Here is a 26,729-nt window from a genome sequence, read left to right as displayed (position 1 = left end):
TCACCTCTCCCATCCGCAGATGATTTAAACAATTTTTTTTAGTTCCAAGATATTATCTTTGAGATTTTCATTTTCATCTATCCACTTGAATGTGGACTTAAACCTTAATCTTAATGATGAAGAAGAGGTTCATGCTGACCTATGTTGGTCTACTTTTGAGAAACCAGAATGGCATGATTTTTCAAAATTATTCCATAAATATGCTCAATCATACTGATGGCTTGATTCCTGCCCTCCAGATTTGATGGTTGTTGCTCCCTCAAATTTTAAATTGATGTTATTTGACTGGATTACCGACTCCCTGGATATCGGAAAATTTCCTTCAAAAGCTGGTAATATAATAATTACCCTGATAATTAAAAATATTAAGGATTCTATTTCTCTGCTTACCAATTACAGACCAATAGCATCTATTCCCTTTTTTGTTAAAATCATGGAAGGTCTGGTTCATATTCAATTGACTAAACATCTTGAGCAACACTCTCTACTCCATGATTCACAATCAGGATTTAGATCCTACTTTAGCACTGAAACGGTGCTAGCTGCATTATAGGATTATTTAATAAGCATTCTAAGTAAAGGCAAAAGTGTACTAGTGCTTCAATTCGATCTTAGTAGTGCCTTTGATTTAGTAGATCATACTACTTTATTAATTTGTTTGGATACTCTGGGCCTTCAAGGAAATGTTTACTCCTGGTTCAAAGGTTTTCTGGAGTCTAGATTGTACCAAGTTAGGTTTAGGACCTACCTCTCTTCAATCTGGAATAACCCATGTGGTGTTCCTCAGGGTTCTCCACTTTCACCTACATTATTCAATGTTTATATTTCATCATTGGGCTCATGTTTGAGCAACCTGGATGTAGAACTGTTTAGTTACACTGACAGCTTTACTGTTGTCATACCTTTTATTTCAGCCCTATCCCAGATTACCACTAAAGTTGAAATCGTAATGAAACAGATGGATTCCAGGATGCAAAAATTTTAACTCAAACTAAACTCTGGCAAAACAAAGTTTTCATGGCGACTGCTAGTAATATTTCTTCTGAACCTTCTATTAATATAAATTCAACTCAGTATATAATTCATCCAACGATTAAAATTGTGGGAGTTATTTTAGACCAGCATCTTACAATGCATGCTCAGATAGATGCTGTAGTGCGTAAATGCCACTTCACGTTATGGAAATTGCGAACAATTAGATCTTATTTTGAATTTACTGCTTTTAGATTACTGGTTCAATCGTTACTACTGAGTCTTCTCGATTATTGAAATATTATCTGACAGTCACCAAGAAAGAATTAGCAAGACTTACAATAATATAGAATATGGTAGTTAGAATGATTTATGGCCTGAAGAAATTTGATCACGTTACACCCTTTTATTGTGAATTGCATTGGCTGCCAATGGAGGCCTGGGTATTGTTTAAACTAGGCTGTTTCTGTTACAAGGCTGTTTATGGTACAACTCCTTCTTACTTAGTCAATAGATTTTCTTTAGCATCATACAGACATAGTAGAAGAACTCATTCTTTTTTTAATTTTCCATCTGTCCAGGGTTGAAGAAGTAAGAAATTTCTAAATCATACTTTGGCATCTCAGGCAGCTCTTCATGACAACGAATTCTGAATATTGTTGCTTACTACCCATTCCTATGGCCATTTTAGAAAACAATTGAAGACCTATCTTTTTTCTAAATATTTGACTGTTTAATGAATCATCTTATTTCATGTAACATGTTTACTTTTATAACTTTTTGTAAACCATGTTGAACTTCTGGTTACGTGGTCAATAAGCACAATGTTATGTTATGTTTATGAATATCAAAAACAAAACAAATTTTTGGGAGAAAATATAAGTGTAATATGAATTCACAAAAAAACAATCAAAATCAAAACAAATTTTTGGGAGAAAAAATAAGTATAAAATGAATTCACAAAAAAAAATCAAAATACTTAAGAATTCAATATCTAATTAAATCTTCTTTAAAAAACTTTCCTAAAATAAGATATAGTCTATTGTGTTTTATATATGTGAGGCTCAGTTTCAATCACCATTCAAACGCAGCAGTGTTATAAAGCAATGATGTTATATCCAGGCATCATCGCACCCTCCTACCTACCTACCTCACAATTAACTAGAAAAAAGAGAGGGTGTTAATCAGAAAAAAAAAAGTATTTTCAAATGATTGTCATGTGAAGGAGGTACTTAGCTCAAATGTTAAGTTCCAGATCTTCTTGTAGTTTGGGGTGCGTAGAGCTAGGAGTATTCAAGTCTATGCAACAATGCTGGTTTGAACTCAAATTGTGTTATTTCCATTCAAAATGTGCTTCAAAAAAGTTGATTGAGCTCTTGAATAAATTAGTCCCAAAACAATAAAATCAATCCGCACTATTATTTCCTCTACAATGATCGTGTTTCACGTGGGCTGCTTCATCAGGAGGAAGATTAGCGATTAAACCTCGGGACTCATTTTTATTGTATCAGAAATGGCTCCTTTTTAGTGTTTATTCATGTTTTGTTTCTGTTTTTTGACATCATTTAACTTTAGTTATATATATTTTATCTCAAAATAGTTTGCATGTGGTTGCCATTTCCTTTTACTTACATTGTTTTATGTTTTAAATGTTGCCTTTCATCATTCAATTTGTTCATGCATACTGTCCATTTATGCTTTAAATATGGTTTCCTTATTTTATCAAAAATAATTTGTTTTTTCATTCATGAATTGTTTAAATTTGTTTTTTAAACTTATGACATCAGTTGTTTGATTTGACTATATGACATCAGTAATATGTTTTGTCATTCATTTTATTTGGCTTATACTGTCAATCTGTGTTTCAAATATGCATAGTAACATAGTAAATAATGGCAGATAAAGACCTGAACAGTCCATCCAATCTGCCCATTAGTTATATCAATTAAAAATGCAAGATTAAATTAACTTGCCTCTTCTTTGATATTTCTGGGTCATAGACTGTAAAATCCACCTGGTATTGTCCTAGATTCCAAATGCTGAAGTTGCCGTCCAAGCTCACTCCAGCCTATCTAACCATCCTGTTTGGAGGATATCTACCATAAAGTCTGACCAGTAACATCCTCATGTTCCAAGTTAATGGAGTTCCCATTGATGCCCTCCCCAGCCCAATCCTACACCATATCATCACTGAAAAAGGCTTAATACCACGAGTACCTTCCTTCTTCCCATATTCTCCCTAACTCACTGATACTACCTGACCCACTCTTGGAAATGACATGTGATCTTACTTTGTAACCCTCCATCTATAACTCTTTTTGTAATCCACCTTGAACTGCAAGGTAATAGCATGCCCGCAGGATGTCCTGCATGCTTGTACGTGGTGAGTGTGTTGTCGGGGCAGCGGCTGACTGAGGAGAGGTGAGGCTGCGCGCATGCTCGTTCAGGATGGCAGCCGGCTAGGATTGGGAGCTGGGAGGCGCTGACGGACAGCAGAGGCATCAGCCGAAGTGGGAGGGCAGCCGCACGGGGACCCCGAGGGAAGGAAGCCACCACTTTGGAAGCGCTGCAGCAATTGCAGGCAGATACTCACCCCTGGGCCACCATTGCAAACAGAGCTCGTTTATCAGGGCAGTGCTCGGTTTGCGAGACAAAAGTTTGCTGAGTGTTTTGCTTGTCTTGCAAAACACTCACAAACCGGTGCACTCGTAAACCGAGGTACCACTGTAGTTTGTATGTTGATGTCATTCTCTTTGGTTCAGTTCACTATACGTTTTAAAAGCTGTCTTATTTAATATATATGACTTATTATGTATGCCTTATGATTTTAAATGTTTTTATGTGTTATGTATTTCTTAATAATGTCCCCTGAGGAAGGCGTTTTCTTATATGCCGAAACAGGGATCCTTGTTGGGACCACTGTTTCAAATAAAGACTTTATTTTCAGTTGAAAAAACACCTTCCTTGCCTTTTTTGTCTAATTCAGTGTTCTTCAACCACCGGTCCGTGGACCGATGCTGGTCCACAGAAATTTCCTGCCGGTCCACATTGGGCCCGAGACAGTGTTCTTCAATCGCTGGTCCGCGTGCGATCAATGCCTGTGTAATCTTGGGGCCAGCTCCCTCAGCGCTGCAACGGCAGGGGGAAGGCTTCCAGGTGAGGCGTGGGACGCTGCCCGCGGTTTTGTGCACTGCATCATTGAGGAGGGAGCCAGCCCAAAGATAACACCGGGGGCGGCATAAAATGGCCAGGCAGGAGCAGGCCAGAAGGTAAGGCACAGCATGGAGGGAGGGAAACAACAAAGGTAGGGGAAGTGATTTTACTTTTAAATTTAGTGATTGAATTGTGTCAATTTTGAGAATTTACATCTGCTGTCTGTATTTTGCACTGTTCAGGAAGAAATGCATTTGTTTCTTTTCCTCTGGGGTTGTACTGCATAAAGAGTCTTGCATCTTAGGGTTTGTTTGTATATATTAGTACTTTTAATTTTTGGTCCCGTATTTGCATAGGGGTTATCTGTGTTCTGGTAGGAATGAATGTTGAGAAGCATACAGTGTGCTTTGTGTAGTTTAATTTTGTGATTAACCATAATGTGTTGTTAATAAGATTATATTGTGTGTGTGTATATATATATATATATATATATATATATATATATATATATATATATATATATATATATATGAAAAATGAATGGAAAAAATGGTGTTACAATTAGTACTGTTAGAAGGGCGGGGTCTGGCCCACAACTTAGCCCAGTGTTCTTCAACTGCCGGTCCACAAAATAATTATTTTATTTCCATCGGTCCATAGGTGTCAAAAGGTTGAAGAACACTGGTCTAATTACTTATCAATTTGACCAAGAGGTTGACAAGAAATTTATCAAACTATTATGGAAACATGGCAGACATTAGCTTTTATACTACCTGTGCAAAAGTAGCTCTTAGTGGAAGCCAACAGCTAAGCGCGAGGACACCTGCCAGATTTTGATTAGTTGTAAGAGCTGTATACAAAGACAGGGCTCCCCCCTATTCATGAAAAGAAGTTAAAATTAATAACAGTAACCATACAAATAGTACAATAAAACGAATATACATGTTTTCTATAGATGCCGACTGAAACCAGGATTCTCAGTTTTGACTGCCAACTCAACCAGCAACCAAAATTTGCAGTTCACAAGAGGTAGGGGGTTTAGTTTTGACCAAAACTAAACACTCTCTGTGACCCCTTTCCCACTTGCAGTAACTCTCACTACTACTATTACCACAGCCTACCCTACCCCCAATGAGTTTCTAGGCAAAATTTGCAGTTTTGGAGAAGCAGGGCGCTTTAGGAAAAAAGTTTGCTAAAAATCGAAGATGGCCACTGTCAAGAAATTCAAACCAAAATCGCAATATTTTTTACAATTATCAAAGTCTAAAATCATGATCACTCATGGCACCCCCTCCTTCCCTCACACCACCTACTCAAAGGTTTCCCCATTTAAACCTGGGGATCTAGTAGTGGTCTTCGGGGCAAGAGCAATCCCCAGTCACTCTTGCCCCCACTAGTTCTGCAGCCAAAATGGCTTATGAGACTACTGCGGGAGGTCCCAGTGGCCATCTTGGGATTGGAAAGCAATCTCATCCCCAGTTGCTCCTTTTCCTGAAATTTCCAATATCAAAATGGTCACCGAGATACTGTGAGAATCTGACAGCAATTTTGGCTGTGGAACCAGTGGAGGCAAGAGCGACTGGGGATTGCTCTTGCCCTGAAGGGCTACTAGATCATCCAAAAGTTTAAAGGTAGGTCTAGGGAGGGCCTTCAGGTGGTGGGTGGAGCGGAGAGCGATTGTGGGAGAGGAGAATTTGGTTTTGGTGCTAAAACTGAAATTCAGTCAGGATTTAGTTTTGTGTTTTAGTATTTATGTTTTATGTACAATAGAATCTCAGTTATCTGGCACCCATGGGAATTGGTGAATACTGAATAATTGTTTTTCTGGTTAATTGAGAGAGTGTTAGAAACCTTGTCTAACACACACATAATTCCCCCTCTCCACTCCCCAAAGCACCAGCACAGCAGTGGTCCTGAGCCGCAAAGCCCTTCTGCCTCCCTCAAGCCCTGAAGTGGCAGAAGCAGGTGGAGGTCCTGAGCCATGAACCCCCTCGCTCCCTCCCTCCCTCTCTCTCTTTCTTACCCAAAGCGCAGCAGTCAGCAGGAGGAGCCTCAAAACAGGCTATTTGTGGCCAGCCCTGGCAGGACCTGTCCTCTGATGCATCGGAAGAGCCGCATCAGAAGACAAGCTCTGCCGGGCCTGGCCGTGAGCAGTCTGTACTTCCTCTCACTGCTGCACTTCAGGTAAGGGAGAAAGAGAGCTCGTGGCTCAGGACCACTGCCTGCTTCTGCCACTTTGGGGCTTGAGGAAGGGAGGAGGGCTTTGCGGCTCAGGACCACTGCAGCGTTGGCACTTCGAGGCAGGAAGGAGGGAGTTCTTAGCTGCTTGAGGGAGGGAGGATTTGAGGCTCAGGATACTGCAACTGGTGCTTCAGGGGACTTTTTTTTTTATTTTTTTACACTGCTGATTTTTTTTTTTGCCAGTTGTATGAGAGTCCTGGTTAACTGAGACCCGGTTAACCGAGACTCTAAGAGGTAAATGATAGCTTCCAAAATCAGTAAGATTAGAATACAACAGGAATTATTTCCTCTAAATTTTATAGTACTCATTTTAACAAATGGATAAAAAAAAGAAAAGATTCTGATTTTATTTTCAGGTTTACATTCTTTTCTATTTCAATTCTCATATTGTTGTACATTTTTTGAACAATTATGTGCACTTAAGTGTGCAATACTTTATAAAAGTTTTCTCTTTCTAAATACAGAGTGATATAGTCATACTTTATCTCTACTACAGAAACACCCCCCCCCAAAAAAAAAAAAAAAGAAAAAAAGAAAAGAAAAGAAATAAAAAATAAGGGAGGTCAAAAATATACAAAACTCCAAAAAAGGCCAACCCTTCAATGGCAATCGAGTTCAAAATTAAAAGTTTCTTGCATTAAAAAAGGAGATTTTGTACTTACCCTGGTAAGATCTTTTCCAGTAGATAGGTGAGACATTCTAGACCAGACATGGACAACGAGGGCCGCTATCCAGTTGGGTTGTCAGTATTTCCCCAATGAATATACACAACATACCGGAAGCCGATAGGCTATACGTGGGAAACAAAGATGGGAAACTGACAGGGTTGACAGTCAATCTAGAAGAGGTATGCAGTCAGATTGATAGGCTTAAAAATTATAAATCCCCAGGACCGGATGGCATCCATCTGAGGGTAATCAAGGAACTGAAAGGGACTATAGCTAAACTGCTTCAACTGACAGTCAATTTGTCAATCAAATTGGGTAGGATTCCGGAAGACTGGAAGATGGCGAATGTTACGCCCATCTTCAAAAAAGATTCAAGAGGTGAGCCTGGAAACTACAGACCAGTGAGTCTGACCTCGGTACCGGGAAAGATGGTAGAGGCACTGATAAAGGACCGCATCATTGAGCGCCTTGATGGACATGATATGATGAGGACCAACCAGCATGGCTTCAGCAAAGGAAGATCTTGCTTGATGAACTTGCTGCACTTTGAGGGAGTAAACAGATGGATAGACAAGGGCAAGCTGGTCGATTGTATATATGGATTTTCAGAAGGCGTTCAACAAGGTTCCGCAAGAATGACTACTTCAAAAAATTTCGAGCCATAGAATCGAGGGTGAAATACTCACGTGGATTAAAAACTGGCTGGCGGATAGGAAACAGAGAGTTGGGGTAAATGGAAAATACTCAGACTGGAAAAGCATCACCAGTCGAGTGCCGCAGGGTTCAGTGATTGGACCTGTGCTCTTCAACATATTTATAAACAATCTGGAAATTGGTACGATGAGTGAGGTGATTAAATTTGCAGACGATACGAAGTTATTCAGAGTAGTGAAGACGCAGGAGGATTGCGAAGACCTGTAATGTGACAAACACGCTCGAGAAATGGGCCGCAACATGGCAAATGAGGTTCAACGTGGATAAGTGTAAAGTGATGCATGTCGGTAACAAAAATCTTATACACGAATACAGGATGTCCAGGGACGTACTTGGAAAGACCCCCCAGGAAAGAGACTTGGGAGTACTGGTCGACAATCGATGAAGCCGTCAGAGCAATGCGCGGCAGCAAAAAGGGCGAACAGAATGCTAAGAATGATTAGGAGGGGGATCACGAACAGATCGCAGAAGGTTATCATGCCACTGTACCGGGCCATGGTACGCCCTCGCCTGGAATACCGCATCCAGCACTGGTCACCATACATGAAGGACACAGTACTACTCGAAAGGGTCCAGAGAAGAGCGACTAAAATGGTTAAGGGGCTGGAGGAGTTGCCGTACAGCAAGAGATTAGAGAAACTAGGCCTCTTCGCCCTTGAAAAAGGAGATGGAGGGGCATGATAGAAACATTCAAGATACTGAAAGGAATAGACTTAGTAGATAAAGACAGGTTGTTCACCCTCTAAAGTTAAAAGGGGATAGATTCTGTACAAACGTATGGAAGTTCTTCTTCACCCAGAGAGTGGTGGAAAACTGGAACACTCTCCAGGGATTCAAGACAAAGTTAGACAAGTTCCTGCTGAACAAGAATGTACGCAGGTAGGGCTGGTCTCAGTTAGGACACTGGTCTTTGACCTAGGGGCCGCCACAGGAGTGGAATGCTGGGCATGATGGACCACTGGTCTGACCCAGCAGCAGCAATTCTTATGTTCTTAGATCTATTTGCATGCACTGCCTCCCATTCTATGCAAATGGATCTCATGCATATTCATTGGGAAAAACCTAAAAACCTGACTGGATTGCGGCCCTCGTTGGCCACCCATGTTCTAGATCATAAGGTTATTTCCCTTTACCCATATGGACTGCAGAAGAGAACCATTTCATGTTTTCCACTCCACCTCTAGAGTACTTCACAGGCTAGCTTAGCTCCTCCCATCAGTCAGTACACAAGCATGAACAGACACTCACGTCTGTGAAGTAGAGGCATGCATAACAGGCTAAATATCATTCTGCTCAAAACAACTAAACAATTGTTGGAAAAACTTGGTGCTGGTTGTTATGTTTAAGCAGATAATATCCAACTATGCATTCCTGAAAATGGAAAAAAAAAAAAAAAAGGTTGCTTTGCTCAGACACACGAGTAAGTGATGTGATATTGCACCTCACTGGGATGGAACAGCTACTCCACAGCTAACAGCTTAGTGTAAAGTTCTGATCATATACAGCAGACCTCATAGTTCCTTCATTAGTTACCTAGCACATGTAGTAAAGCAGATATTATCCAATGTAACAGATGTTATCCAATGACAGCAGGCGAATATACTCACATGTGGGTGATGTCATCCACGGAGCCCAGTATGGACAGTGCAAAGGTGCACTGTTAATTTAAAAGTCTCAAGGCTGCCTGTACCGCATATGTGTGAGTGCCTTCCCACCTGACATTAGCTCGTGGAATCATCAGTTCAGTAACAAAGCTAAGAAGCCAACTAGGGGAGGTGGGAGGGTTGTGAGAATATCTGCCTGTTGTCCTCAGATAACATCTGTTACAAGTAACTGTGCTTTATCCCAGAAAAAGCAGGCAGCATATTCTTATATGTGGAACTTCCTAGCTACCAGGATCATGCCTCTGTGAAGATGTACTTGATTCTATCATGAGCTTGGAGAAATCAAAAGTGTTGGTTGGGTAGTTGGCATCTACGTGGAGAATAAATGCAGAACTTCTTGGTCGAACCGACTACCCAGCCTAGACTGATTCTACAAACAATAGTGGGATGTGAATGTATGAATTGATGACCAGGTGGCTGCTTTACAGATGTCTTCAATGGGAATGAAATGTAGATGAGCACTGAAGTGGCCATTGCTTGAACTTTAAGTGTAGTCACACAGTATGCCAGCTTCAGTCCAGCCCAAGCATAGCAAAAGGAGATACAGTCCACCAGCCATGCGGAAATGATTCTCTTGGTAATAGGAATTCCAAGTCTATTAGGATCAAAAGCCAGGAACCGCAAAATAGAAGTTCTGTGGTGCAAGCCAAGTAATAAGCTAGTGCACCTTTACAATCCAATGTGGTGTGCAGCTTCCCCAGGTGTGAATGTGGTCCTGGAAAGAAGATTGGAAGGACTATAGTCTGTACGAGATAAAAATGATTTTAGGGAGGAGTATGAAGAATCACCCTATCGTAGTAGAATATTGTGTAAGGAAGATCTGACACAAGTGCTTGAAATTCTCTGATTGTTTGTACAGAAGTAAGGCAGCAGACTGAGTCCACAAAGTGGACAGAGTTATGAAGAAAACTACTTTCCAAGTACGATGCTTAAGGGATGAAGTCAAGAGCAGTTCATATGGAGGCTTCATGAAAGGATAACTTTTATTTATTTATTCAATTTTCTATACTGTTCTCCCAAGGGAGCTCAGAACGGTTTACATTAAAATCCCAAGACAATGGAGGAAGGTGGCTTCATATGGTAAAACCTTTCATGAACCTGGATATCAAAGAATATATTGACAGTTGCTCAATGTCTAGAGGAATATGAAAAGCAGTAATAGCACTAAGATGGACTCTGAATGAAGAAGTTTTCAGACCAGTTAGAGAAGTGTAGAAGATAGTCCAGAACTGATAAGAGCACAAGGTTTTGGATTCAGTCTGTTGTTACACCAGACAGTGACATTTGTCCACTTAAAGTGATTGCAGCACTAGTTTTCTATATGCCTCAATAATGGCCGACACTAGAGCAGATACTAGTGTAAAAATATCTACTGGTTGAGATACCATGCTCTGAGAGTTAAAGAATGTAGATTGGGATTAAAAGAGATCCTTCAATCTGTGTCGGAGTAATGATAGACCCTGATTGATTTTCAGAGGATTGTGTTCGTGAAGAACTAGTTAAATTAAAGGTAGACAAATTGATGGGCTCCTGTACATCAAATTAAAGGAGTAGAGGGAGCCATAGTTGTTGTGGCCACCAAGGTGCTATAAGAATCATGGTGGCCGGTTCTTGGCAATGTCTGAATAGAGTCTTCCCATGTAGAGGTATTGAAGGGAAAACATAAAGGAACTTGTCCCTCCAGTCCAGATGGGAGAGTAGATTTTGGAACAGAATAAAATAATTTTGTAATTGAGGTGGGGGGGAGCAAAGAGTCCACTTCTGGAGTCTCCCAAAGCTTGAATATGTGACGTAGAACAGATGAGTTGAGGACCACACGTGTGGTTGAAGAAGTCTGCTGAACTTGTCTGCTAAAGTATTGACTCCCTGCCAGGTAGACTGCTTTCATAAAGATGTTGCATGGAATCGCACAGGACTATATCTGTAGCGCTTCTTGGCAGAGTAGGAGATCCTGTGCCCCTTGCTTGTTTACATACTACATGGCTACTTTACTGTCTGTTTGAATGAGTACAACTTGATTGAGGTGGTGATCTTAGAATGTGCGTAGAGCATTTCAGATTACTCTAAGCTTGAGGAGATTGATGTGGAAAACTTTCTCGTGAGGGCTCCAGCTGCCCTGAGTATGAAGACCATAAAGATGGGCTCTCAAGCTGAGCATGGAAGCATCTGTTATTTTTTTGATGTGGGGGTGTATGGAATAGTAAGCCTCTGGAAAGGTTGCACGGTGATCATCACCACTGAAGGGACTGAGCAAGGTCTGAGGTAACTTGTATTTGTTGGGATAGTGGATTAACAGGACTGCAGAAGACAAACATGAAGAGGAATGGAGTAATGGTAGACCCTGATTGATTTTCAGAGGATTGTGTTCGTGAAGAGCTAGCTAAATTAAAGCTAGACAAATTGATGGGGCCAGATGGTGTACATCCAAGGGTGCTGAAGAACTTAGGGAAGTTATGGTGGCTCTGCAGACTGACCTTTTCAATGCTTCTCTAGATTCGGGAGTAGTACCGGAGGACTGGAGAAGGACGGATGTGGTCCCTCTACACAAAAGTAGAAGTAAGGAAAGTGGGGAATTACAGGCCAGTAAGTCTGACTTCTATGGTAAGCAAATTAATAGAAATGCTTTTAAACAGAGAATGGTGAAGTTTCTGGAATCCAGTGGATTATAGGACCGAAGACAACATGGATTCACTAGAGGTAGGTCTTGTCAGACAAATCTGATCAATTTCTTGACTGGGTGACCAGAGAATTGGATAGAGGGAGTGTGCTAGATGTGGTGTATTTAGATTTTAGCAAGGCCTTTGACAGTATCCACATAGACATCTAAGAAATAAACTGAGTTCATCTGGGATGGGCCCCAAAGTGATGGGCTAGGTCAGAAACTGGTTAAGTGGAAGACGACAGAGGGTAGTTGTCAGCATAGCTATCGCTAGCAATCAGCATTTTCAGTTGGCATAACCAATGTCAGCGAAGGAAATTATATCAATCTGACTTTGGCATGTGAATGTAGATAGACCCTGAGTGTAGGCAGACTGTTTCATATGGCCCGAAAAGATGGTGTTAAATAGCCCTGATTGAATCATGATTAGCTAAAAGGTGTTAATGTGTTAATGTCTGATTAAGAGGGTGCTTAGGACAATGGGTCCAGGTGCACAGATAACTAAAGTTAATCAGAAACTATTGTCAGAGGCATGGAAATTACATTTGACCATAGCCTATTCTTCGGCTGTTTAGCACAAGTTTACTAAAGAGGGGGAGATTTAACTTCTATTGAAGCTCAATAGTTTTCTATATACAGAATAGGATTCCAAGCTATAAAAGCCTCCTCTCTGCAACACACAAAAGGTAAAATTATGTTCTTACCTGTTAATTTTCTTTCCTTTAGAAGCAGCAGATGAATCCAGAGACCAATGGGATAGCTCGAGATAGAGAAACTGATTAACAGGTGTACTTATTTGCTGGCACTCCTCCTGTCTCATCAGTATAGCTCCTTGCCCAAGCACATTTAACCATCAGTAGGTATAGCATGTAAAAAACTTCTTTCCCAGAACACCTCGCGAACAGCAACGATACAGAATACAATCATGAACAACACCCAATCACTAAAAGCCGTACACGAAAAACTGACAACCAGATACCAGAAAGGGTGGGGCTCTGGATTCATCTGCTGCTTCTAAAGGAAAGAAAATTAACAGGTAAGAACATAATTTTACCTTCCTTAGCAAAGCAGCAGATGAATCCAGAGACCAATGGGATGTAGCAAAGCAATCCTTAATTTGGGTGGGAAGCAAACGCCGCCTTCGCAACGACCGAAGCATCAAAAAAACCCTATCGCATGTGCCCGCACATCCATGCAGAGACGCGGAGAGAAGGTACTCTCGAAAGACCAGTTAGCCGTGAGACAAATCTCCTCCAAGGCAAAACCCCTCTGGGCCGAGCCCAAGAAGCAGCCATCGCTCCAGCGGAATGGTCATGAAGTTCAATTGCCACCCGCTCCCCTGCCAGCAGGCAAGTATAAAGAATGTCCTCCTGGACCATTGAGCGAGGTAGGCATCGGATGCCGCCATACGCCTGAGGCGTTCCTTGAAGAATCCCAAAAAGGAGATATAAACCACTAACAGTTGTTAGAAACCGATCTCGCGGAGAACGCTACATACGTTTCAAAAAATGCAGTGAATAAAAGTACTGCTTCCACTATCTCCTTCCAGGAAGAAGGAAGGAAAAGCGAGCATGATGTAAAAGAAAGGATGACACCCCCTAGAAAGAAATAGTGGTACCATCCGAACTGACACCCCATATGACGGAAATAAGGAATAGGAATCCCCGTTGAACAAGGCCTGCAACATCGCAACTGCAAAGCTGAAGCCATGACCACAAGGAATCCCATGGACAACCGCACAGCTCTTTAGAGCCCCAAAGGACAAGGCTAAAATGAAGCCATCGGTAACTTAGAAGAAGTACGTGAATGAATTACACCAAACCGGGCTTTCTAAGAGGTGCATGAATATACCGCCTTCTCTTTAGGAACTGAACTACAGGAAGCTGAGAAGTCAGCGAAGGGCCATATACCTAGTTCCTGTAACAAGCCAAGAATGGTAATTGAAGCTGAAGGGAATTGAACGCTATGCCATCGGCAATATACCTGTGCTAAAAAGGAACTCAGGAAGGGTGCAACTGTTGAGAAGTATTCAAGAAAGGAAACACCTCCAAAAGGAAGCAGAAGCCACAGGAGAAGACGTCTGTAGCGCCTGGATAAGAGAAGAAACAACCTGCTTCGCATTACCGTCACACGCCAGTCAAGACTGCTCAAAAGCTAGGTCGTAATACCAAAGTAGTATGAATATCCATGTTGATCTCAATCAAGGAGAGCAAAGTCGGAGATAAAAGGAAACTTCTTAGTCCGGCTGTCGAAAGGCTCAACAGATCCACATAGCGCAGCCAAGTCAGAGATTGTACCAATACTGTGCCCCTAAAGCGAGCTTGAGATGGCAAATCCAAGCTATCATCAGCCAGGGGAAAACAGTGAAAAAGAGAAACCAGAGGATTTTTTTTTTTTTTTTTTTTTTTCAAGCCTACAGCACCTGGTATTCCCAGGTGGTCACCCATCCAGGTACTAAACAGGCCCTATCCTGGTTGGCTTCTGAGATCAGACGGGATCGGGCACATTCAGGGTGGTATGGCTGTAAGAAAGAAGCCACACTGTTACCCCCTTTAACTCCCACTTCCTGTGCCCGCCTAAGAAGCTAGGAAGCATGGAATTGTGAGACGAGGCCATGAGGTCAAGTTCCAGGAGATCTTATTTCCACCACAAGAAAAGTGGAACACCTGAGCCAAAATTCCCAATAACCAGGATGTAGAAGATATCACTATAACTAACGTCTACACTTCTAGAGCGTACGCAGTGCTGTACACAGTAACATCCAATAAATAAGCTATGCTCAGATTTCGCAGAGAGAAAGACTAACCAAACTCTTTTCCTGACCTGAAAAATGATCGGTCAACCGAATAGAAAGATGAGGGTCCACCCATCGAAGTAGAACAACCACTGTACCTGGCAACTGAGTACATCACCTACTGCCCAAGCTGCAGAGAAACACCCCCATCATAATACTGACTGAAAGGGCCCTCAGCGGCATTCCGGAAGAATGGTCTGAAGCTCCAGAAAGGAAGCCTGACCATGCTCAAGAGTAGAAGAAGGAACCAGAACTTAGTCGCCTCTGAAGACCAGACTCCTGAAGCTGAGGATGGAAGCCACCGAGCCCCCCAACCCGACAGTCCGGAATAGTCGGTGGTCATAAGCTAGTCCAGGAAAGACCGAGGCATGCCCTGGAAAGACAATCTTTCTGAGCCCCTAAATCATACAAAGCTATGCAGGAGAAGCCTAGCAACTAATAGGAGCCCAGAGATACCGAGAACCACTGGAATAAAAGCGGCTGCTGAGCGTTAGAAGGGAAAGCAAGCCGAGGTTCCCAGAGGGGTCAGCAATATGGATGCTAGAACCTGAACAGAATCCCATACTCTTAGCCATGGTAAGCGAAGAACGCCAATCTGAGATCGAGACTCCACACTCAAGGCTCTGGAAAGAATTACAAGTCTCTCCTATAAGAATAACCGCCTCAACCCGATATACCTATAACTAGTATAGGAAAAAAGAGCACTGCAAATATGAAGATGCGCATGTAAAGAATTGAGGAAAAGAAACCACCCGCTTCGTGTCAGTCAAAAGACCCGACTGGAAGTCATCCGAATCAAGCAGGCAGTCAAGCATAAATCAGACAAATCGCCTGGCAGTGCCACCGAACCCTTGGGTAGGTGAAATGGAATGTGCCCCAAACCGAAAGCGCTGCTCCGAGAGAGGCAGGCCAACCTAGTGCAGACTCAGAGTCCATAGAGAAAATGTAAATATCTTCCCAGGTTGACTGCAGAAATGGGTAACCCTGAGAAACTAATGCAGCCGAATGGAATCCAGCCTGCCCAAAGCCCCCATCTTGGCCACCCACTAATAAGTGGTACCCTAAGAACTACAAGAACTGTCCCGAGGACCAGCCACACTTCAAAGAGAAACGCAAAACAGAGAGACTCTGGAAACGAGAGGAGGATGCAAAGGTGCAAGCATCCTGAAAAAAGTTCACAGCTCCCTGACATGACAGTAAAGCGACTACTCCTTCATGAGAAAACTGTCAACCTGGAAAAAGAACACCGTCTTGCGATGTGAAGGGGAGCATGAGGACATTCAGCAACCTGCCTGAGCTTTACGCAAGCAAAGGAAAGACAAGGCGCACCAGGCGTAATCCAGAAGCAGCATACGCCTCTCCAGAGAAACGAGCTGTACCTGGCCGAAAACAGACCAGGTTTCCACTCCAAAAGAGAGCGGAAGGGGAGAATTCATTGGGCATACAGTGCCAGCTACCCTACGACCTCGCAAGCAGAGGATCTTGCCCTTAGGGATCAGCCGCCACTAGACCATGCTTCTAGAGCGGAAGGCCGTCTAGCTTTTTTTTTTTTTTTTTTTTTAAATAGACTTGAACCTTCGCCTCTTCTTTTGGAGCCATATCAGCTCTACTCCTTAGCTGGGGCTTGAACCTCAGCTCCTTGTTACTAACCCAGCACACAACCCTTGCGCCACTAGGTTTTCACAGACAAGCTGGCCCACAGCAAGAAGAAAAGAACCATCAGGCCTCAAGAGAGACCCTCCACTCGGAATTCCTGCAACTACCCCGCAGAAACAAGTCAAGAGCCCAAGCAGGCGGACGCAGCACCCAGGCAGAAGGCCTAAGGAAACCTCCAACATCGCCGCACGTTATCGGAACCCCGAGTGAAGAAATGAACCACACGAATGATACACTGGCACGCCCTTGACACCTACTCCACCTTGCTGTTCGCTAACCCATAAGGCAGCAAAACCAAGCGTAGGCAGCCAAACTCAGGGCAGAAACTTAATGTGGAAGTGCCTAGGTATATAAATGGACAGCCCCCAATAACAACCTCTTTTTTTTTTTCTTGTTAAGAGAAGCATGTGGACAACACCACAGCAAATGGAGCACTGCAATACGGGGCACAGCTGATTTCAAACAAAAATAAGCCGCGGTACACGCTTAAGTTAGCTGTAGGACATGAGTCAATGAACCTCGCGGCGCTGGGGGCCCAAGCGCGGGCACTTTCCTGCCAGAATCAAAACCGGCTGGCTCCCCCAACAGCGCTGTACAAAACAGACCGGGAGCTCATAGCCAAAACCGCAGCACACCGCTCCGCAAAGCAGACGGCGAGGCCCGCGCTGAGAAAGGCAGCCACCCAGAATAACTCCCCGAGTATTGCAGTGCTGGCGACTCAAACTCGGACTGTTTCGCGCCAAAATAGGCCGGCTCCTAGAACATTGCCGCTCACACCGGCTCGGAGCCCATAACCGAAGCATATAAAAAATGCAAAACACACCTCGGGGAGGAAAGGGGAAAAGGCGCATGGCTCCCAACAGTAGGGGAGCACAAGCTCGAACCACCCGCGCTATAGAACGATTCAGCTCCAGTTCAGATAATGTATAACACACCCGGAGCCGCCCTCACAATTCGCGGCCATATCGAGAGCCACACAGTTACATTTACCCACGGGTCGTGGCAGTATCAAGAAACAATGTCCCAGAAACTACCAACCCCACAGCACAAGCGCTAGGGTAAGAAAAAGAAGCGCTCCTTAGTTATGCGCAGGAATACAGAGGCCACCTACCTCACTGAAGCAAGCTCATACCAAAACATATTCCACCACAAAACAAAACTGCCATAGTCAAAAACCCACAGCTCTCACACAACCACAAAGCTCAGAGACCAGTAGAATAAAACACATACTCACAATCTACTGGATAGTGCCGGTAGATGCCGGCAACACCTGCTGCCCAGCACGAGCAGGGCAAAAAAGTCAGCTGTGTAGGCCCCATTTTTTTTTTTTTTTTTTTTTAAATGGGAAAGAAGAAAAATAGGGACCAGGGCAGACCCTCTATCATTGGAGGGAGGGTGAGGCAGGGACAAGGGGGGGCCCAAGTGTAACCTCTAAAGCTGGCACCGATTAGCCGGACACCCCTGTCTCACTGAAGAGAAAAAACTCAACAGGAGAAACAGAATGGCAGTCTCACTGAAGAGAAAATCTCAACAGGAGGTAATAAAGTTCCAGCCACAGCCAGAATCCAGGAGCTAGTTGAATAGCGACTTCCACCTGCTTGGAGATAGAGAATACTGATGAGACAGGAGGAGTGCCAGCAAATAAGTACACCTGTTAATCAGTTTCTCTATCTCCACCTGCTGGTAGAAGTGAGCTATCCCATTGGTCTCTGGATTCATCTGCTGCTTTGCTAAGGAAATCTATCTCTTGGCTCTTGGCACTCTGATCCTCTCTTGTTTCTCTTGAGCTTTCTCTTTCTCTGTCTATCCTTCTCTTTATCTATGGAACACGAAGCTTGGACCATCACCCTATCCCCCTTTTCTCTCTCTCTGCCTTTCCCTGGAACTTCAGGCTTCTATGTCTCTCTTTTCCTCTGAACTCTGTAAGGCAGGGAAACTGCGTTGCTCTCTCATTAATTGTAATGCTTAATTGTAATGCTTATAAATATTGCTTTTCTGTAAGCCTATTTCTATAATATATTTTTTATGCAATCACCTCTGGCTGTGCCTTTTTGATTCTACTTCCTGGTGAATCTTCAGTGAGGGAATTGAACCTGGGACCTGGCGTTTGTAAGCGCGCCTCTCAAGTGACTCCACCAACCATATATTGTGGGGGCCACTAACAAACCTTACAGTAGTGATCAATGAAGATCGCTCTGAGGAAAGGGATGTTACCAGTGGTGTGCCTCAAGGTTCTGTTCTTTGGACTGTTCTTTTTAACATTTTTATAAAGAATATTGCTGAAGGGTTGTCGGGTAAGATTTGCCTCTTTGCAGATGATAACAAAATCTGCAGTAGAGTAGACATGCTGGATGGTGTGAATAACATGAAGAAAGACCTGGCAAAGCTTGAGGAATGGTCTGAAATTTGGCAGCTAAAATGTAATGCTAATTAATGCAAGGTCATGCATTTGGGCTGCAAAAAACCGAGGGAAAGGTACAGATTAGGGAGTGAAGAGTTTATGTGCAAGATAGAAGAGCAGGACATGGGTTGTGATTGTATGTGATGATCTTAAAGTGGCCAAACAGGCTGAAAAGGTGATGGTGAAAGCTAGAAGGATGCTAGGTTGCACAGGGAGACGTATGGCTAGTAGGAAAAAGGAGGTATTGATGCCCCTGTATAAGACTTTGTTGAGACCTCATTAAGAATATTGTGTACAATTCTGGAGGCCACAGCTTCAAAAAGATATAAAAAGGATAGAGTCGGTCCAGAAGAAGGCTACTAAAATGGTATGTGGTCTTCATAATAAGGCATATGGGGACAGACTTAAAAATCTCAATCTGTATTCTTTGGAGGAAAGGTGGGAGAGGGGAGATATGATAGAGACTAGAGAATGACACAGTGGCTGTTACCCACGGCTAGCTGCGGGTAACCCACCGAAAGGGGGAGAGAAAAGAAGTGGTCGCCCTGGATACGGGGAGAAGGCCATTCACTGCCCTGTGGAGTGGTGAATGGCCTTGTCTCCACAGTGAAGGGAGGGAACGTGCGTGGTCACCAATCGCGCTCCCTCCCTCCATACTGATAGCTGCTACCCGATCGCCGCCGACACCTAAGCATCTCCCTCCCTTCATCCCTCCTGATCGCTGCTGCCCGATCACCCCCGCCTGAGCATCTCCCTCCCTGCTCCTTACCTTCGCAGCAGGCAATTTCTCTAAAATGTGCATCCTACCAGCAGCCAGAGTTGAAATCGCATGTGGCTGCTGTAAAAGTCATTTCTGACGCAACCGGAAGTTGCACCGAGAGGACCTTCCTGCAGCCACACGCGATTTCAACGCTCTGGCTGCTGTTAGGAAACACATTTAGAGAAATTGCCTGCCGCGAAGGTAAGGAGCAGGGAGGGAGTAAGGGAGGAACAGACGCTGAATGGAACTGGGGTAGGTGGGGTGGGGAGGAACAGACGCTGAAGGGATCTTGGAAAGGTGGAGTGGGAAGGAACAGACGCTGAAGGGACCTGGGAAAGATGGGGTGGGGAGGAACAGATGCTGAAGGGACCTGGGGAAGGTGGGGTGGGGAGGAACAGACGCTGAAGGGAACTGGGGAAGGTGGGGAGGAACAGACACTGAAGGGAACTGGGGAAGGTGGGGTGAGGAGGAACAGACGCTGAAGGGAACTGGGGAAGGTGGGGTGTGGAGGAACAGACGCTGAAGGGAACTGGGGAAGGTGGGGTGTGGAGGAACAGACGCTGAAGGGAACTGGGGAAGGTGGGGTGCGGAGGAACAGACGCTGAAGGGAACTTGGGAAGGTGGGGTGGGGAGGAAAAGATGTTGAAGGGAAATTGGGAAAAGAGAGATTCCAGACTATGGGGGAAGCGGAGGGAAGAAGATGGGTGGCAGACCAATTTGTGGTCGGGGGAGAGATGGAAGGGAGAGGCACAGTAACAGAGCATATGGAAGAGACAGAAAAGGCAGACAGTGGATGGAAGGAAATGAATGAGGAGAAGATAAGGAAAGCAGAAACCAGACAACAAAAAGAAAAAAAAATTATATTATTTTAATTTTTTTGCTTTAGGATAAAGTAGTTTATTAGTTGTGTTGATAGAAATTTATAAACAAAGCCCTGCCAGCTGAACATCTCTTTCTTCAGTTCAACAGCCAGAACTTTGATTTATAAGGAAGGAATAAGCTAAATATTGCAGTACTTGTATAGATGCTGCAGGGACGGGGCCAAATTTTTTCCCCTTGTCTTTCTCTAATAGAGACGTTTAAATACCTACATAATGTAAATGCGCATGAGTCGAGTCTCTTTAATTTGAAAGGAAACCTCTGCAATGAGAAGGCATAGGATGAAGTTAAGAGGTGATAGGCTCCGAAGTAATCTAAGGAAATACTTTTTTACAGAAAGGGTGGTAGATGCATGAAACAGTCTCCCACAAGAGGTGGTGGAGACAGAGACTGTGGTCTGAATTCAAAAGGGCCTGGGATAGGCACGCGAGATCTCTCGGAGAAAGAGATAATGGTTACTGTGGATGGGCAGACTAGATGGGCCATTTGGCCTTTATCTGCCATCATGTTTCTATGAATCACCATATAGGGGATACAGACCATGCAAGTCTGTCCAATACCAGCCTTAAATCTTTAAATTATATCCTTCATTTTCTAATTAGAGGTCCTTTATTTTTATCCCATGCTTTTATGAATTCCATCACCATTTTTCTCTCCACCACTTCCTTTGAGAGGGCATTCCAGACATCTACCACTCTCTCTGTGAAGAAGAATTTCCTAACATTGCTCCAAAGTCTTCCTCCCTGTAACCTCAAACTATGCCTCTAGTTTTAGCATTTTTTCTTCTCTGGAAAAGATTTGGTATTTGAATGTCTGTATCATATCTCTCCTGACCCTCCTTGTCTCCAAAGTATGCATATTTAGGTCTTCCAGTCTCTTATCATACTTCCTTTTGTTCAACCCCTTACTATTTTCATCGCCTTCTTCTAGACCACTTCAGGTCTTTTTATATCTTTCACCAGATATGGCCTCCAAAACTGAACACAATACTCAAAGTGTGGCCTCACCAATGACCTAATACAGGGGCATCAACACCTCCCTTCTTCTGCTGATTACTCCTCTTTCTAAACAATTCAGTGGCCACAAATGTCAGGCCTTGTCATAGAACTGTCTAATCCTTTGTAAACTCAATATACGGAAAAAATTTTAAAGCTAAGATGATACACCTTATATATCTTTAATACATAATCACCTTACGGAATATAATCACAATAAATACAAGAATTGTGAGTACTTATGTGAAAAGCTCAGACCCTCAACCAAACCTCTAGTGAAAAACAGAGCTGGTTGCTGATGAGACCATGCTGTTAAAGAACTGCTGTCACATAACTCCTCGACCCCCCAACTCGAGTTTCATGAATTGGAGCTTCTTCAGGAAGAGACACCATTCGCAGTACTCTTCCATCCGAACCCACAGACAGCAGTTCTTTAGCAGCATTTGTTAAGCAATACTATGGGCCCAGAACAGTTGGATGGATGAACAATTGCCACCTTGCAATTCAGTTAAGTTCAAAATATGCTAAGTAAAAGTATAGTTCATTAATGCATAATCAGTCTGCAGGTGGTAAGAGACAGTGAATAGCAATGATGGTCTCATCAGCAACCAGCTCCTTATTATTTTCACTAGAGGTTTGGTTGTGGGTCTGAGCTTTTCACATAAGTACTTACAATTCTTATATTTATTGTGATTATTTATTAAAGATAATCATTTGTGAAACCATGACCCTAGGAGATGGGGTTTGTTTCATCTTCATCCTCTTCCTTACTCTTATCGGGGATTGTTTCATCTTCATTCTCCTCCTTATTCCCATCGGGGTCAGCAAGAGGAGAACAGTGATAAGAACATAAGAATTGCTATACTGGGACAGACCAAAGGTCCATCAAGCCCAGTATCCTGTTTCCAACAGTGGCCAAACCAGGTTCTAAGTACCTAGCCTCGCTGGCCACCCTACAGTCTTCTGGTATAATACTGGGTTTTAGAGAAAAATTGCAAATTACTAACAATAGCTCTGCAAGTTCATTTTTCAATTCTATCAGCACTCTTGGATGTATACCGTCTGGTCCAGGTGATTTGCTACCTTCAATTTGTCAAATTGACCCTTACATCATCCAGTGTTACAGAGATTTGTTCGAGTTTCTATGATTCATCAGTACTGAATAACAAATCTGGCACCGGTAACTCCCCTATATTTTCCTCAGTGAAGACTGAGACAAAGAATTAAATTAATCTCTCCTCAGGTTATACCTTTTACTCAGAATTGGTATGGCTCTCTGAATTATACAACACTACAAGACCATATGCCATTCAAAAGCATAATGAACAATCATATTCCTCAAGGCCTCAGTATTTGCCCCCCTCTCCCACTTGCTAGCCAGATAAGCAAAAGAGAAGTGAAGGATCAATGACAGAAAGAAGTGCTGGGTGGTGTGCATATGCAGGAGAATATGGGCATAAGGGTACCATGTGCCTGTCTGTGGGTACGTGAAATTAAATTAAAGATAATAGGACATAAGATGATGTGAGAGAGAGAGAGAGGAGAGCCAGGGGAACAACAATGCCCTCTTTCATCTAGATTTCAATCCTAATACATCCCTGACATCCTTCTCTCCACCTATATTCTTTATTTCCCTGATCTTTCAACCCACCCTCTCACATACACACTTCTCTCACTGTTGAAAAGATATGCTTTTCCACTTCATTCTCCATCCATAGGATCTTCTACTATACCAGTATCAGAGGGCCCCCACTCAAAATCCTCAAAAGAACATACTTTATATAGGACACAAGCAAGATCAGAAAGTAGGAGACTCTTTTACTAAAGCTTAGCATGTGCACAGCATTAGGTGCATGCTAATTCGATTAGTGCATGCTAAGCTTTAGTAAAAAGGCCCCTATATTTGCTATGTCAAGTAAATTTAAAATATGTAATCATTTACATTTATATAAAGTGTGTCATAATTTCAGGAATTGTTTCTGAGCAGTTTCCTTCTGACAGAATCAATCCTTGAACTTACTATGGCAGTCTGGATGCTGTAGTTATACACAAAGTGGTTCAGTTTTATTTCAACTTTTAAATGATTTCCCATGAATTTTTCAGGGTTTACTAAATATTAGTTCCTGTCAGAAATTGGGCTAAAATTAGGAGAAAAATGTATCATAAAAGCCTAGAAAAGGTTCGCAAAATTAATAGCTTTTCCATAAGTAATTGTTTGTATATGTTTGCAAAGTTTTTAATTCATAAATGAGCTGCTTCCCATCACAAAACTTTCAGTGCCACTTTTTGAATTGTCTTGATGGTTACTCCAAAAAGGCAGCATATCTAGTTTTACATTTTCAGGGCTAGGCATGTTCATGTGTCATCTTTAGTGGCATGTCTGTAGTTTCCTTCAAACCGCACTCCTTACCACCACCATCAATAAAAATCCTTCCAAGCATTACAGAAAACACACTCTTCAGCACTGAACATGTCGTGGATCAAATTATGAGATTCCATGAGAACTGAGAACTGACTATATATTGATTTGAATGGTTTGAAAGCTTTTTGTGCAATGATCAGAAAGAACTGTGATCTTGCTGTATGCTTCTGCAGCTGATTTTGAATGATAAACTTGATATTTTTTCTTTGAAAAATCTGTGTAATGTATAAATGCTGACAGCAACCACAATTTAAATAAACCTGATATTTGAAAAATTGTCTTCGGTGAAGAGCTAGCAATTATTTGTAAAAACTGTTGAATAGTTATTTGATGATTCAGTTCATTCAAATACCTTGTGCACAATTAGAAGCCCAACCCTTCAAATCTTTTCTTTTATGAATCAAGTCAAATAAGTAAATATTTCAGTGGTTTTTGAAATATGAAAAAGCGGTACATAAGAACTTAAGAATAGCTTCACTGGGTCAGACCAATGGTACATCAAGCCCAGTAGCCCGTTCCCACAGTGGCAAATCCAGGTCACCAGTACCTGGCCAAAACACAAGGAGTAGCAATATTCCATGCTACCGATACAGGGCAAGCAGTGGCTTCCCCCGTGTCTTTCTCAATAACAGACTATGGATTTTTCCTCCAGGAACTTGTCCAAAGTTTTTTTTTAAACCAGCTACACTATTCGCTCATACCACATCCTCTGGCAACACATTCCAGATCTTAACTATTTTCCGAGTGAAAAACAATTTCCTCCAATTGGTTTTAAATCTATTTCCCTGTAACTTCGAGTGTCCCCTAGTTTTTGTAATCTTTGACATCGCCCGGATATCCAAAATTTAACAGGAACAATAAAAAAATGCAAAAAATTGTATGGCATATTTCAAAAATTGCTGAGATAAATAACTAGCAAATCGGCGTCTACAGATAGCATCAATGTTTGCCGCTAAACATTGCCACACGTTGAAAAAATCTCAGGCAAAACATCCACTGTATGATCGGGCATGGAGAACATCAGTGATGAGGTCTAGATGGTATCACGGTGGTGAAACAATGTTCCCGTAATGTGCTAAACGTGTATACAGTACTCCCCTGCGAATTTGCGGTTCAGAGTTTGCGGCCCCAGTTGTTTGCGGTTTTTCCCTCTGCAATTTTTTAACAACTTTTTCTTTACAATATATAATTTTAGGAATAATTTATTTAGAACAATATGCAGTAATTCTTATTTCTTACTGTCGTTACAGAAACCTACTGATACGGTACTCCTGATCACTGCCTCATTCTTCTTTTTGGTTGTTGTTTCTTCATGTTGGCCAGGAGGGTTTTGCATATCTGAATTGCAGTATCGATGCCATTATATTTGATAGGCTGAACAATATAGGAATCCCATGCTTCAATTATCGATAATTTATTTAGAACAATATGCAGTAATTCTTATTTCTTACTGTCGTTACAGAAACTTACTGATACAGTATGGTACTCCTGATCGCTGATTCATTCTTCTTTATGGCCAATCAGGATGATTGAAATGGTTTGAAAGTAGGCAGCCAGAGTGTAGCTATCTCGAGTGTTTTCCAGACTGCTTAAAGCCCTAACATGACACCAACATGCCCTGCACCTTCAAAGGCCTCAGGCAATGAACCTAAGCGACAGAAGAGGTGTAAGACACTCCAGGAGAAGGTTGAACTACTGAATTTGTTCCGGGGGAAAAAAAAAAAAAAAAAGTTATGCTGTAGTGTCGCATGGCATTAATGAAAGCACCATATACAACATAAAGAAGAATGAGGCAGTGGTCAGGAGTACCGCATCAGTAAGTTTCTGTGATGTTGCCAAAAAGGTAACGACAGTAAAAAATAACAACATCGTGAGGATGGAATCTGCCTTTTAATTGTGGATCACTGACTGCAAGAAGAACATCCCCTTGAACGGTAACATCATCCAAGAGAAAGCACGGAAATTGTACTAGCAGTTTGCTACAGATGGCAAAGAACAGCAACCAGGACCATTTACAACACAGGAGCCTGAAGATTTTCAAGCCAGTAAGGGATGGTTTGATCGTTTTCAAAAACGATTCAATATTAAAAGTATTTCTCTGCATGGAGAGGCAGCATCTGCTGACAAAGAAGCCACTGAAAAGTTCCCAAGACCTTCAGGGACATCATAGAGGAGAAGGGCTATAAATGCAAACAAGTTTTCAACATGGATGAGACAGGCTTATTCTGGAAGAAGATGCCGTCCAGAACTTACATCATAATGAATGAAGCCAAAGCTTAAGGCACAGAAGGACAGAGTGATGCTCATTATGTGTGGCAATGCTGCTGGTTACATGATGAAACCAGGACTCATCTACAAATAAGCGAACCCTAGAGTCCTCAAAAACAAAAATAAAAACCTGCTGCCAGTCCACTGGATGCACAACCCAAATGCCTAGATTACCAAAATCCCAGCTTCAAACTGGTTTCACCAGTGCTTCATCTCTCAAGCCAAGGATTACCTCCATGATTTAGGCATGGACTTCCAGGTGTTGCTCATTATGGATAATGCTGGTGGCCACCCTTTGGATTTGTATTATGAGACAGTCCAGATTGAGTTCCTCTCTGCCAACACCACCTCCCTCATCCAACTTCTGGACCAAGGCATGATCCAGAAATTCTCTCCAACACTTTGTGGATGCAATGGACACGGATGATAATTTTACATTAAAGGGTTACTGGTGTAACTTTACTATTGCAACATGCCTGTCAG

General features: G+C 42.5%; 1 protein-coding gene and 1 non-coding gene across 3 annotated transcripts in view; both read right to left on the bottom strand.

Moving 5' to 3' along the window:
* Positions 1–26,729, bottom strand: part of LYPLA1 (lysophospholipase 1) — a 160,990-nt gene that overhangs the window by 19,654 nt on the left and 114,607 nt on the right. For both annotated transcript variants that reach the window (XR_004538334.1, XM_033933657.1), the window contains exon 7: positions 4,899–5,000. Coding sequence is in view for 1 of the 2 variants with exons in the window: in XM_033933657.1 (XP_033789548.1) it covers positions 4,899–5,000 (102 nt within the window). In the remaining variant the exon portion in view is untranslated. The remainder of the gene's footprint in view (positions 1–4,898; positions 5,001–26,729) is intronic.
* On the bottom strand, positions 14,482–14,600 carry LOC117356076. Its single transcript, XR_004538541.1, has one exon. It is a non-coding gene; the product is annotated as a 5S ribosomal RNA (ribosomal RNA).

This window comes from Geotrypetes seraphini, chromosome 2 (assembly GCF_902459505.1).
Source record: "Geotrypetes seraphini chromosome 2, aGeoSer1.1, whole genome shotgun sequence".
Classification (NCBI taxonomy): domain Eukaryota; kingdom Metazoa; phylum Chordata; class Amphibia; order Gymnophiona; family Dermophiidae; genus Geotrypetes; species Geotrypetes seraphini.
This window is presented reverse-complemented; position numbering and strand designations above follow the sequence as displayed.